General features: G+C 44.3%; 2 protein-coding genes across 2 annotated transcripts; both read left to right on the top strand.

Moving 5' to 3' along the window:
* The first annotated feature begins 78 nt into the window (after nucleotides 1-78).
* On the top strand, nucleotides 79-5,624 carry LOC121598698. Its single transcript, XM_041925918.1, has 3 exons — nucleotides 79-1,055; nucleotides 1,124-2,157; nucleotides 4,623-5,624. The coding sequence occupies exons 2-3, from the start codon at nucleotides 1,501-1,503 to the stop codon at nucleotides 4,848-4,850; spliced, it is 885 nt and encodes a 294-aa protein (XP_041781852.1). The 5' UTR covers nucleotides 79-1,055; nucleotides 1,124-1,500; the 3' UTR covers nucleotides 4,851-5,624.
* Nucleotides 5,625-6,514: 890 nt separating this feature from the next.
* Nucleotides 6,515-9,656, top strand: LOC121600351. The gene is made up of 2 exons (XM_041928847.1): nucleotides 6,515-7,407; nucleotides 7,497-9,656. The coding sequence occupies exons 1-2, from the start codon at nucleotides 7,198-7,200 to the stop codon at nucleotides 7,644-7,646; spliced, it is 360 nt and encodes a 119-aa protein (XP_041784781.1). The 5' UTR covers nucleotides 6,515-7,197; the 3' UTR covers nucleotides 7,647-9,656.
* Nucleotides 9,657-13,848: the final 4,192 nt, after the last annotated feature.

A 13,848-nucleotide genomic window follows, 5' to 3' on the forward strand; every position in this document is an offset into this window, starting at 1 on the left:
AGTAATGCTCCGTTTCTGTTTCTGCTTAAACAGTCCACTCGGCGTTCGGAATAGATTATTTGCAACGGTTTCTAACCACTTCTTTAACCGAATGGGTGAACAATGTTAAAGGGAATTCTCGGAAGAAAATATGTCGAACTAATTAGTGGAAAAATAGTCTTAGGAAAATAGTGGGTAAGTTAAAAGAGGCAGAGAAGAGCGAGAGCGAGAGATCATCGAATCTGCTGTCCCACGGGGAATCAAACGAATAAGAGAACGTTGGCGGCAGAGAGCCGGCACTGTACGATAATGCTTCCACGGCTCCAGTCCAGTCCAGTCTCCCCGCTCCCGCGGCGAAGAAGATCAGTGTGGTATAAGAATTAGTTGCTAAGCATACGCACCGATAAGATATGTTTGGTGGGCGATGAAATTCTCAGAATTGCGGACATCGGCAATAAGCCAGCCGCGTGTACTCTTTTCCCTTTCCCACACTGTTACAAAATTGATGCCAACACCGGCGTATACTTGATAGACGCTTTTTTTTTTGTGTACAATCGATGGTGTCAGTATGGTGAAGAAGGGCATTGTCGATTGTGTAAGTAGATTAAACTCATAATTCGTGATGGTGACAACTGCTTCTAACAACTCTCGTGGCTTAAAATTGTGTATAAAAGCAAACATTTCCTCGGCAGACAAAAAAAAAACACCCTTTCACTCACTGCTTTTCTTTAACCGAAACATGTGAACGGTTTTCGTGTTTAGTATTTAAGAAAATCGCCTTTCTCGCTCATTCTCTCTCGCTTCTTTTCGCTGGCTCTTTCTCATCATGTAGTGATTTAGTTTTCTTGCTAATTTATTAGACTCGGAGGGACGACACGCGCGGGAAAAGGAAGAGATTTAATTGTTAAACGGTAAATGAAGCTGTACGAATGTGATTTTGCGAAGGTCGGTGAACAAAAACTATTAAAGTATATGAAGAAAACTATGTATAACAAACATGCGTACGCAATCAATGTTAGCGACAACTCTTATCTGATCACATCTAATCAGTGCAATCGAACATGATGACAAATTGTGTAAGTAAAGGCTTGTTTGCGTACAGAGGCAAAGGGGGAGATTACAAGCGTGTAACGTATTTTTTTAGTCTGTTTACAGGGAACACCGGGCACCGAAGGAATCTGAAGAACATGTTTAAATAACCCCGTTCCATGAAGCGGATCGATGCCGTCGTAGATTACCTTTATCATGAAATTTGGCGGATTAGCGCCTACACCCCACCACATAGTAGCCGCGTGGCCTGAAAATAATAGTAGTAGCCTCGTATCATTTTATTCCCTTCGTTAGTTATCTTTTACGCACGATAAGTTAACTTTATGGTCAAACCGGTACCAATTTCGTTTGAAAATGGTTGATCTCGCGGAATGGGAAGCATCTTTTCATTATGTAGTTTGCGTTGCGCCACCACGGTGAACGGTGGGTTTTCGGTGTCGGTGCCTGGTTCGGTCTAGAAGGGGATATACAATGTCGCGTGTGCCAGTCAGTAGCTCCTATTCCCGTCCAAGATCGGGACTGGCCGATGCTGTGGTTGACGACGTACGGCCGGAATCGCTCGCAAGCTTAGGTTCGCTGGCCCCGTCTCTCAGCCAATACGCGCTGGGAAATAGTGCTGGAGCCGTCGGTGCAGTGGCCGGTGGAGAATCATCGATGGCACGCGGCGCTGTCGATGGGCTCACGGCAACCCCGGTCGGTCAGCTGGGCGTGACGGCTTTTACGGAGGGCATTTACACGGAAGGAGGCCACATTAACCCGGCATTCGGCGAGGCTATGACGAACAGTGCTGGCCAGATGATGACGGAGCTGGTCGGGGAGGAAACGATGGACAAGATGGAAAGGATGGAGCAGAAAATGGCACGCGCCGTGGATAAGGTTACCGATGTGGAGGTTTCGGCCGCCGAGATGGCGATGGTGGCCGGTGTGATGGACTATCTGCCCGAGGGCGAGGAAGAACCCGCGGTCCCCGAGGACGTACCGGATGCTGGGGAGACGCCGGACCTGTTTACCACGCCGCTGGAGGAGCCGGTAGAGGCGGACGTGGCCGTGCCGGACATGCAGGAGCTGAACGTGGGAGAGCTGGGACGGATGGGCGGACCGACGGATGAATACATTCCACAGATGGAGGTAAGTCGTCCTTGTGGCAGTGGCGGATTAACACGAGGGGAGGCCCTAAGCGGTCATACGGATATAGGCTTTGCTGAAGAGTCGAGTGAGAAGTTGTGAGAAGAGGAAGTCTAAACCAGAGAAAGTTTGAGGAAGCAAATTTACTTGTGAGCGGGGGGCCCCTTCGAGACGTCGGGGCCCCACGCGGCCGCTTAGTTTGCGTACTGCTTAATCCGCCCCTACCTGGTGGGACGTCATAAAGTGCCAGACGTGTGGACCAAACTAACTATCTGGATGATATCTTATCGGTATAGTCACAGTACGTTATCTTTCGGGTTCAGGTCGTGATATGACGACATATTACTTAACGGTCGTAAGAGACGAAGTCCTTTTGAAACGTGAGTCGCGTAAACAGTGATAAGCGAGACTGATGTTGATTTGCTAGCCAGGGACCATTGACCTGTGTCTAGTCGCACTAAGAGAAGTCATTTCGAACCTTCATGATATGATCGGAACTTTAAAACTGATAATGTGATTGGTCAATGTACCGATTCAGAGAGTATTAACAGAGCTATAGATAGAATTGTTTTACGACCACCAGTAGACACCAGTTAACCTGACCGAGTTATAGCGCAACGCAAATCAATATGCTGTGAGTTCATGAACACGTAATCTCATTCCAAAATGTGTTAGTTTGGCTGTAGAACTGATCTTTAGTCCATACCGGTTTTTGAACAATTCCTGATACTAGTTCTAGCACTGGGGTTAGTACCCGAATCTATACTGCTGTCCGAATTGATGCTAACACCATAAAGGTTCTGAAAGCGAACTAGACCCTATACCGGTCTTGGTACTGATCCCGAATCCATAGCGGTCTTACAATTTATTCCGAATCCTGAAAGGTTTAGCAATTGATTTACAAATAACTATTCAGATTCTGCGACGAAGTCTGAACTTAACCCGATCGTAACCCTTTCACCCGTAACAGTTCCTAGCCAGTTCTGGCATTGGTCTCGTAATCTCGTAGAATCAGAAAGGGTTCTTAACATGATTGACATATCATGTCTAATGTATTTAATCAATACATAACCTCTTCTGCTCCAGGAACTAGACCGGAACCCATAACGAACCTTAAATTTATCTCTTGGATCTTGATCTTGGGATCTTGGATCTTGATCAGATCTTGGGACTAATGATGAAACCCACTAGGTTCTGGGACTGATTCCGAACCCAAACTAACTCGGCAATCGTTTCAGTACGCTTACTGGAACTGATTTTAATCCTAGTCTATTCAGAGAAATGCTTTACTCATCCCTGTCCTTAAACTGATCCATATCTCATGCTGAACAAGAACCTTTATTGGCTAATCCCGAACCCGAATTCTGGAAATGATTTCGAATCAAACACCTGCACTGGAAATTTCCTCGGACCCAACGCGTAACGGTTGAGTTCGGTTCCGAACCCAAACTCATGCCGCTACTGGATCGGATTTCGACTTCATGTTATTCAAACAACTGATTCTTGTACCATCACGGTCCAGTGATTGATTCTGAACCTTCATCAGCCCAATAACCATTCCAAGGAATAGCGATAGAAAAAAAAGAGACAAAAATAGTCGATGGCAGGCATGTTGTATGGCTCATCCGGGGAGAACAAAATTCACGGCGAATTCAGCGTTGAATTTTGCTGAATGTTATTATTTCCCAAGCCTCTGACGTATGGCGAACGTCACCACAAAACGAGGAGGAGGAAGCAGTGTTTGTTGTTGCTACTACCCCTGCATCAAAATACCACAGCCGTGGGGATTTCTCTCTTTTTATTACTGCCCCTACGCCCCATGCATGCCGGCATCGTTCGCATTGTGTATGAGTGATGTCATTCGCGGCAAAACGTTCCCCCGAAATCTCCCTCGAGCGTTGTTTCGATAGGGGCTGGCTTCCGTTTGGTGTATTGGTGTGTTTGTGCGTTGCTTTGGTCGCGCTTCTTTTGCGACGAAAGAGACCCCTTCTATTTTCTTGCTCGTATTGGTTGCACCGTAGCTGCCAAAACAACAACAGTCCCAGCAGAGATGACCGCATGCGGGTCGCAAGGGTTATTTAGAATCGATTCCAACGTTAGCCGGTGCGGTTGCGGTACGGTCAGTGTGCGTTAGATACGTAAAAACACACATTGGGGGGATAAGTGTTTGCCCGAGATCGAGAATGAGTTTCAGCTGTCCACTGTGCGAGGTTGTCTTGGAGACGCGGGCCGACCTTGACGAGCACGTGAAGGAGGAGCACACGACGTACTACTACGACACGTATCTGCTCGTGCCGATGGTGCTGAATGACATCGCCACGGTTGGAACGACCACGACCGTTCTCACCAGTCCACCGACCGTTACGGTACGGTTGCCTACCTGCCCCGATCCATACTGACCCTTTCATCCCTTCTTGTGTGGCTAGTTTGGTTCCAGTTTGACGTGTTGCTTTGCTTACTCTTTGTAGGACGCTGGTGATGCCGATCCAGATGGTTGTTGTTGCTGCTGCTGCGGCGAGGACGGTGGCGATGATCTGTGCGGCTTTGGCGATCTGTGCGACTGCGGCTGCGGCACCTGCTGTGGTTGCGGCGGACTGCTGGGCTGCGGTGACTGTGGGGACTGTTTCGGCTGTGGCGATTGTATCGGGTGCGCCGACTGTGGCGACTGCTGCTCGTTCGACTGCTCCATAATGTGAGCCTAAGGCCTGGTTACTACTCGAAGGAGAGAGAGAGAGAATGGAGCGAAACTAGTGCAATCGTTACACCCGTCCGTTTCTAACTCATAGCTCTGTATGTGTGTAAGAGAGAGTTAGTCTGTATGTGTGTGTGTGTGTGAGAGAGAGAGAGGTAGATGGAACGATGCGTGTGTGGTGCTAAGGCCTACTGCGTGTTCTATTGCTGCTAAAGTGTAAAAGTGCAGCAAAATAGAATGTCCAGTGTCATACTACCCACGTGAGAATAAGAGGCGAAAGAACTCCGCAGGAGCCAAAGCCTCTCTAAACAATACTAACAACAACAACTACCAACGTGAGCAGATTAGCCTAGCGGGGGCTATTTTAGTGTATCATATTGAGCTGAACTTAGGATAACAAATTATCGAGTTTTCCATTTCTCACCGAGCATATGAGATAGGGACTCGAGCGTGTGTATTGATCCTCTGCTCAGGTGTGAGGAGAGTTTCGCCTCTTAACTGTAATCCACGTGTGCCACAAAATATCTCCTCTAGCTAGGGTTTCCCTCTTTCTTAATATAGGCTAAAGGGATGGTAGAGCGTTGTTTTGTTTTATTATGTGTACAATTTAACGTTAGAATAGAGAGTTTAATACCAATTGCTAGCCAAGCTGAGCCTTCCTACCCGTTTGTGTTCAGCATTTTTCGTGAGCTTATATGATAAATGATAAACGAACTTATGTACGAGCGTGTGTGCTACTCGCACAAAAGTAGAAATAAGATAAATTTTACATTTTGTAGCAACTGTTTTTACTTTTCACTCAAAGGGAATCATCACGGGGAGTGGTTCCGGAGCTAAGCTGATGACACTGAAAGTGCAATATTTCATTACTCATTGTATGTTTATGGCCGTACGCTCGTATTGCCGTATAAGCATTATCGTTTATCAGTTGATTACTTTATCGGATTGCTAACCGGAAGCGTTTGGTAGACGTTGTGTGTGATTGTGTCCCATCCCCCCTAAGAAGCCGTTTTAGCGCCTCTAGAACTTGAATAACACGTTTTCGGCATTTGGAGAACAGATAGTGCATTACAGACGACGATGGTAAAACTTAAACACTCTCGTACAGTTATCTTAACGTCTGCCAAATGTGCAGATAACTTCATGGTGAATGGGGTTCGTTTGCCAACTTCCGACACTAACCGTCATAGGTGTTGCCTGATAAGCAACGTATAAGCTTGCGTCAACCATCTTGAAGTACTATAATTGGACAGTAACGTTAGGATAATAACATAAATGGAGGTTGTTTGTATACGATTAGTCTAACATTTTTAAAACATACCAGCTCGATGACCAGAGTGGAGCATAACTTAATGGAAATTGGAAGCAAACGTGTTGAAGAAGAGCGCTTAAGAAGGACCTGGATCGGTTAGCGCTACTCTTTTGGAGTTTACGCCAATCGCTGATTTTTTGGGACATTTTTTGCGAAAATCAAATACGATTTTTACGATAATTTTTAAGTGTAAATACATGTATTTATATAATAACTGTCCATTTGACCACCACATCAAAAACATTTTTTTTTGTAGAACGAATCAAACTTTGTTTCTTTTTTCATTTTGCTTGATAATTGTTGTAATGATACAAATATTTTTTCAAAAAAATTACAAATATTTAAAAACGATCCTTTAGAAACGTTAAGACGTTAAATTAGGCCATCGGGGTATGATTTTTAATTACACTCAATTATTCTCCAACCAACCATATTTTAAGCCCTCGAAAAAGTCCGTTGAAAATATGTTTAAAAGAAACATCGCCCTTTGTGCGTTTTCGTTAGCTCCCTCTATGAGTGAGCGTAAGTACTACCGCTGTCAGTTCTCAACTAACACACACTCACACGCATCCAACGGCAATGCCTACTGGCAGGCGCACACTGCACGGTACGCGTACTGTCAGCAGCCTCCGACACAGATTGTCTACCTTCAGGCGCAGCACACCGCACAGTCGATACGATGTTAACATATTTTTAAGCCAAGTTTTGTATTGCAAGTCCTTTGCCGCGCCGAAAAGAAAAGGGAACCGCATACACAATCTACACGATCGATCCACAGGAATTTGAGACTGAGAAGGAAGGAAAGCAGTCTGTTAATCTGGCGGCAGGTCCCATCATCCCATAGCATCCCATCACCCCGCGCTAATCGCCATGCAAATCGCATACGACGAAAGACGTCCCCCGCTGCGACCGAACGAGCGTATGGTGCTGTTTTAGGCCGGACCTAAAACCAGTAGCACACGAGAGAGAAAAAAAAAACGAGTGTTTCGGTTACTGTGTGGAGCCCTTGTGCGTCCGTGTGTGTGTGTGTGTGAGCAGGATGGAACCGGACCGTGGTGTGGCGGTGCTGAGCTTCAAGTGTCCGCTCTGTGATATGCCGATCGAGTCGCAGGAGAAGCTGAAGCAACACATCAAGGTCACGCACAGCCATTACTACTACGATACGTATCTGTTTCCGCCCGAGATGCTGTTCCCGGGCGCGTCGTCCAGCGCGTCGGCCAACGTGGAGGGTGTAATCAGCAACGAACCGGTAAGGGAGGAGCGCTTACTAGCGGCTTACTGCATCAGCTGGGAGGTTGGGCTGTGTCTCTATGTTTAAATCTCGCCTTCCATTTTTAGCTCTCCACGCAGGAAGTGACAATCGAACAGGCGGAAGAGGAATGCTGCACCTGCTGCGGGTACGAGGAGACGGGCCAGGGCGGCGACTGCGGGTTTTGTGACTGCGAGGACGATGCACAGGGCGAATGTGACGACTGTCTGGTGATGTGAATGCTGGCCGGGGGTTTGTTGCCGCTTCCGCTTCCGTTTCAATTTCCAGCGCCGGGAGAATGGTGCCCTGTTAGTTGGTTGGTTGGTTGGTAGGGACATACCACCATACCAGCAAGTATTAAATCAATACAAACTGTTGCACACCTTTCCCGCCGGCGCTGCGTTGCCATTTCGCCAAGGACGCTCAACCATTCGCCCGAAAGTGCCTAACAACTCCAATCTGTCCGGTTTGATTTAATTTTTAATATTCCAAAAAACATACAACCTCCCCCAGGAGAGGCACCAGGAAAATTGGCGCTACCAAACCAGCATTGCGGGGATAGGAGACGGCTTCCCAAAAGCTTATCAGCTGCACCCAAAACATACTTGCCAAAAACATAATTGCCACCGTAAGCCGAGCGCGGCCAAACGAAAACAGCATGTAATGCTTCCTTCTCTTCCAAATGATGGTGAACACTTTATGGAATTAGAAACAAAAGAAACCTCCCCAAGACTGTAAGACGTCCGGTACTACATGCAGCTTCCTTCCGCTTGGAAGAAGACGCAAAAAAAAAAGAAATGAAAAGAACCCCAAAACGAACCACCGATTAAGTGTTAAGAAGGAGGCTTTTGAGCGAGAACACGAGCTTTCTAGTTTTCATTACTCTCTTCAAAAAAAAAAAAAAAAAAAACAAAGAAGACCCTTCCAAACCAAACAGAGGCGATGGGGAAAAGTTTGCACAAAAGGGTCACACATAGCGCAGCTTTAAAGTAAGATTTCATTTACCAAAACGGTCCCCATTTTAAAAGCATATTGCTCTGTCGAACTAGTACTTAAATGGGATGTTGAATGTTAGGATGTGTTGTAGTTGTGTGGTAGTATTTTTCCGTGTGGTAGGAAGCACGCGTCAGAGTCACACTCTTTTACTCTTGTGGTAGCTTGGAGGAGTCAAGGAGTAGGCCAAATTCAATGTATTTTGTGTATGCGTGTTGCGTGCTTCTACGTTTGTTAGTAGATAGCATGGCAAGCATGGCAATACTTAGACTGTAGTGCACGATACACGATACACCATAAACACAGACACACACACGTACTCATAACATGATATTCTAGATCATGATCAATGCAGCCTAATTAGAGCAGATCGCTGAAGCAATGAAGAAGCAGCTGTGCGAGTAGTTTTTAAGCGCCGACACTAGACACGGGTTTGGTCTAGCAACAGAAACTGAGTAACAGTATTGCGTTAACATGAAAGCGGAAGATGATGATGATGATGTTTTGGGCTAGCTTAGGATCTATCTATCTAACTTATTTACCGGTAGAGCCAAAGCAATGAGGCTGTAGAAAGAGGGGGGAAACCAAATGCGTAGAGTACAAGACTGTAGCATGCAAACGACTGTAGTGCAAGGATGGCACCAAGTGCTGATGACAAACAAAACCACCTCCCTTCTTCCCATCCCTTTTAAACCCAAAATGGAATTGCAACTGCCAGTGCAGGCCGTTCGTGTTGGTAGAGAAGGTTCCCTTCTGGGTCACTTCCTTTTGATGTTGTGTAGTATACTGTTAAGAAGTCCCAACCTCGTCGATATCATCTGTAGTCGTTATGGTGTTGAAAATTTGACATTAATTTTGTGCAAGATTTTATAGCGAACGCGTTATTCGAACTTGTTTATTGTATCTACAAAGACTATATACTTTCCTGAAAAAAAGGAACCGATTAGCGTTGTGGAACTAACTTTTATAGCTTTATCTCTTAGGAAGAAAAATAGATTGAATTTTATACCTTGTTTTCATGCTCTCTTTTCTTTTACGGACTGTTTGTGTGCGATATTTAAAGGAAAGGCTAGATTCGATGTAACTACCTGTTTTGTACCTTAACATAGGTGCACAAGAGGTGCATATAGCACTCAACCCAACTCACACGAGCGTTGCGATGAATACTCTATTTCCCCCACAATTCAAGGCACCTTTAGAATTTATTAGCAAGAGAGGAAGAGAGAGAGAGAGAGAGAGAGAGAGAGAGAGAGAGAGAAAAAAGAATGTGGAAAATGTAATACTGATAAACAAGCAATTGGAGTGCCCATCTGGAATGGTGCACGGAAATAGGAATGAATAAAGAAATATATTAGTAGTTTACAATTTTCTAGCTGTTTTTTTTGTAACCATACCCAGTTTTTATTTGAGATTCATTAAAAAGCTACTATTTGTAATGAACATTGCATACCTTTAGGCGACTACGTGTAATTTGGGCGAATCGATGGTACAGTCGTCATCTTGAGCGGCTTAATAACATGCCCGTCGTTGTTTAGTGCCTAAAATGGAATGTCCCTCCCCCCCCCCCCCCCTCGTAGCAAGGATCCGACTGCACGGTACTGAATAAAATACTCGAAAGCCTGTTTCTGCCGGCATAACTGCGTAGGACGTTTACGCCAAACAGAAGTCTAATTTTAGACTTAAATCAGCGTAACACTAAAGAGAATCTTTCCATCACTATTAACAGATGGAACCTTATTTATTTACTGTATGGTACTGTATGTTTCAAGTTAAACCATATTACCAGTTGGAATGTTTTACATTGGCCTAAGGCAGGTTGCCTAGTGGATAAGGGAGTTAAAAATTAATTTTCTTCCATGTTTATTCCATTGTATTTTGGAAAAGAAATGAGTGCTGTTGCACCTTACCACAGATTGTTTCAGATTTTATATTGTCCCAACTTTAACATTAACATTCCAGAGATCCAGGATGGGTGTATTTTCGCCACATTTTCCGCGCAAGCGTATTTTTTCAGTTGGCTTAAGTCTTGCATAAGCCCCTAAATGTATGTAATGCGATGTTTCGTAATGAACACTACGGAGCAGAGACCTCTATTGTCAAGGATTGGCTGACTGTCTGACGGATGGACGGTAACGTTGTACAAATAAAAAAAGGCAAGCCTGAGCCAGCTTTTTATAAGAAAAGCTATGCTTTGCCCTAAAACTTTTTTTCTGACACTTTTTATCGATAGTTGCGCCAAGCTTAGGATCTATAAACGATTCTGGCTCACGTTTTATTTGATTAAGAACTGATATATTTTCAAGCTTTAGCAGTCTCAGTCCTATAATGTCTACAAAACGCCTTAAAATGAAATGCTTTTACGGCAGTTGAATGAAAATGCCTTACATACTCAGGTTACAAAAAATACGTTCTGTGTATTGCATACTTCTAGGCGCTACCTTATTCCAACCGAACTGCTTGAAATTATGGTGGATCATTGTATCACTTCGTTTTTCATTCACAAAATTACTTGCACTAGAATGAGAAAACTCTGCCCTGCCTATTTCGAAAGAATAAGATCGTCAAGCGTGAACGATTTAGAGCGATTTTGTTTGCCAATGCATCCATATCATTTGCTACACATGAGACAGGATGCGATGGAAATCAAGATGAAAAAAACATAGGGAAAATTACTCATCTCTTATCATCCAGTAAGCGCTCCAGAATTAATAAAACAAGAAGAAGAAGAAAAAACAACCCTGCATCTCAATATGGCACACGCTTCGCACAGATCACACCGAAAAAAGGGGGAACAAGTTTCGTAGTTTCCGTACGATATTTTACCCGTCAGCCGAACTGTTCCCTAGCCGAGGCGAGGGATTTGTGTGCTCCCAGTGTGCGATTTCATCGGTCATTTATTTATCCCTCCCGTACGTACCGTGCCCGTGGACATGTGCAACAAGGGACTGAAAGTTTCCTCCCTTCCCCATCGCACCCCCCTTCTCTGCTAGCGAAGCTATCGAACTGGATGGCATTTCCGGTTGTTTGACTTCCACCACGATCGGGGACTAATGGTTGGGTAAAAAGTGTGAAAGTTTGAATTGCTCCTGTTGGTCCCCGTTGTGATATGGGGGCTATCTATGTGTGTGTGTGTGTGTGTGGTTGGGTACCATGTACGTACATGCTGTGGTCAGCACTGCTGTAATATTCATACTTTTCTCTTCCACATGAACGATTCGAAGTGATGGGCAAAGTTTTCCGGGCGTCCCTAACGTCCGGGCGAACACTTGAACGGTTTGGTCCAGTTTTTTTTGGTTTTGTTTGTTTGCCCTCCCCTTCACGCAACGGGTCACTTTTGCTTTCACTTGGACAAAATGAAACAAACAAAAAATGTAACCTTTGCAGACAAATTCTTCCAAACAAAGAAGCAGCAAGTACTAAAAGTACCATAAAATGCCAAATGTCAACCAATATTCCGTCGGCAGCGTCCACTGATATTTATGTTTGTTGAAGGAGTTTTTGCTTTGATTGTTTTTTTTTTGTTGCTCTTCTGATTGCACACCACATTTGCCTACTGACCACTGGAGCAACAAATCGGAATGCTGAAGAAAAGCCAAACGGCACAAAACCTCAAAACAAAACCATCCCGAAACAAAGAAACCTTTCCTATTGCCCGCCCCGTGGCCTGTTTGCTGCCGCAACGTTGCACGCATAAAATGTGGCTTGTGTCAAATAAATCTCGTTCGAACGAAGACCCCCTCCCACTCCCCTCACTCAGAAAACACAAAACTTTTGTGCAAAGTTCTCGGCGCAATTCCATAAGATGGACAGTTGTTACGCATTATCGTTTCGAAAGTACGCAAAGAAACTGTCTTTCTTACCGCGTGTGGTAAGGTTTCGTGTGCGGCAAGAATGTAATAAAATCCGAAAACTTTCCGATCACGATAATGTTGGACGTTTTGTGATGCTTATGGAAAAGAATGCAATTGGTCGATGGATATAAAAAAAAAAATACAAAGATTTTTTTTCTCTGGTACTTATTGCTTGCATGATAAAATACAGATAAAGACAAGCCTTCAGCAATATTTCTTACAATGGTGGGGAAAAAATGTGGAACTGTAATTGTGGAATGTTTATTTCCTTGGAACTGAAACCAAAGGAAAAAAAAGCTCCTATCATCTTACGTGGTTGTGTCGTTAACGGAGCGCCTGAAAGTATGCTATGCTCTATTTAAATGCTGTTTAAGACATGCGGTCGTAATTTGGCAACAATTTCGTCCTGTTAATTCTGCTGACAATTAGCTCGCCTACTTCGGTAACTAGATACTAAAAGACAATTCTGGATAGAAATCTACATTGCATACATTTAGGCGAAATTATCAACAACACTTACAAAAGGGTATTTTGACTGAAATAATATGATTTTTTGAGTATGTGTGGTCTTTTTGTTGAACTTAAAGTAGAAACTGGCGAGTAAGTTCTTACAGGGATGCACAGTCCAATAAACAATTGTATAAACGCTTAAAACAATGCCTGATTTGAAAAACATAATTGTCCACCACTTGTAAACCACTTCAACCCGCATTTTGTACGCTGTCCCCATGATTTAAATAATTGTCAACTTCGATTGGAAAAATATCATTTTTTTGCTTAAAATCATGCATTATTTGAAGCTTGTGGACAATTGTTCATTGAACTGTAAAACCACGTAAAAAAGATACCAAAAACTCCTGGTAGAAAACAACGCCTAATAGTATGCAAAAAGCGCCAAATGGTATACAATCTGCATGCTTTTGCCTCCTTATGACAGAAAGCGCTATTGCTAAGAAGCAAAATCTTCTGCACCACTTTGGACAAACATGCAGATTAATAGCTCATCCAAATATCAAACAAAACAGTCACACTGCAGAGCTAATTATTTTCGTGCCTTTCAGGGGGAAAAGGCATGGTACCAAATCAAAACCCGACCAAAGCAAAATGAGCAACAACAAGAAGAAAAAGCTAACCCCAAAAGTTTTCTCTGCTTTTTTTGCAGCTCCGTTTTTTCACAAAACTTTCCATTCGCCGCCACTATAAAATCTGAAGAAGCTTTGCCCAAGAACAGAGACGTTGGCAGAAATGGCAAAAGTCAGCCCTGAAATGCGGCAAATGGTCTGGCCGGTTCGTACGACGGACCCGCCACCCAGGCATCCGGACAAACCGAGCATGAATCGTTGCTTTATTGCCGCCATTTAAATGCAAATTTTGTAATTTACAACTTTCATCCGTTCCGTGCTAGTGCGCGTCGTCGATGCTTGCTGACGCTAGCGAAAATGATGGCGGCCCTTCCCCCCCCCCCCCCCACGTAGCGCTTAAGCGCTTCGGGTTGTGTTGCCGGATTGTTTGCATCCTCTGCTTTTCTCGCACTCTTTGCACGATTGTCGTCTTGTGTGAGCTTTCTTAGCCTTTGCTGGTGTTTGCCCGTGCTTGC

This window comes from Anopheles merus, chromosome 3L (assembly GCF_017562075.2).
Source record: "Anopheles merus strain MAF chromosome 3L, AmerM5.1, whole genome shotgun sequence".
NCBI lineage: Eukaryota > Metazoa > Arthropoda > Insecta > Diptera > Culicidae > Anopheles > Anopheles merus.

Excerpts from the sequence above, each read along its gene's own strand:
- LOC121598698 (XM_041925918.1), top strand. The coding sequence starts at position 1,501 with ATGTCGCGTGTGCCAGTCAGTAGCTCCTATTCCCGTCCAAGATCGGGA. Across the intron at positions 2,158-4,622 it reads AATACATTCCACAGATGGAG|GACGCTGGTGATGCCGATCC; the intron begins GTAAGTCGTCCT and ends TACTCTTTGTAG.
- LOC121600351 (XM_041928847.1), top strand. The coding sequence starts at position 7,198 with ATGGAACCGGACCGTGGTGTGGCGGTGCTGAGCTTCAAGTGTCCGCTC. Across the intron at positions 7,408-7,496 it reads GTGTAATCAGCAACGAACCG|CTCTCCACGCAGGAAGTGAC; the intron begins GTAAGGGAGGAG and ends TTCCATTTTTAG.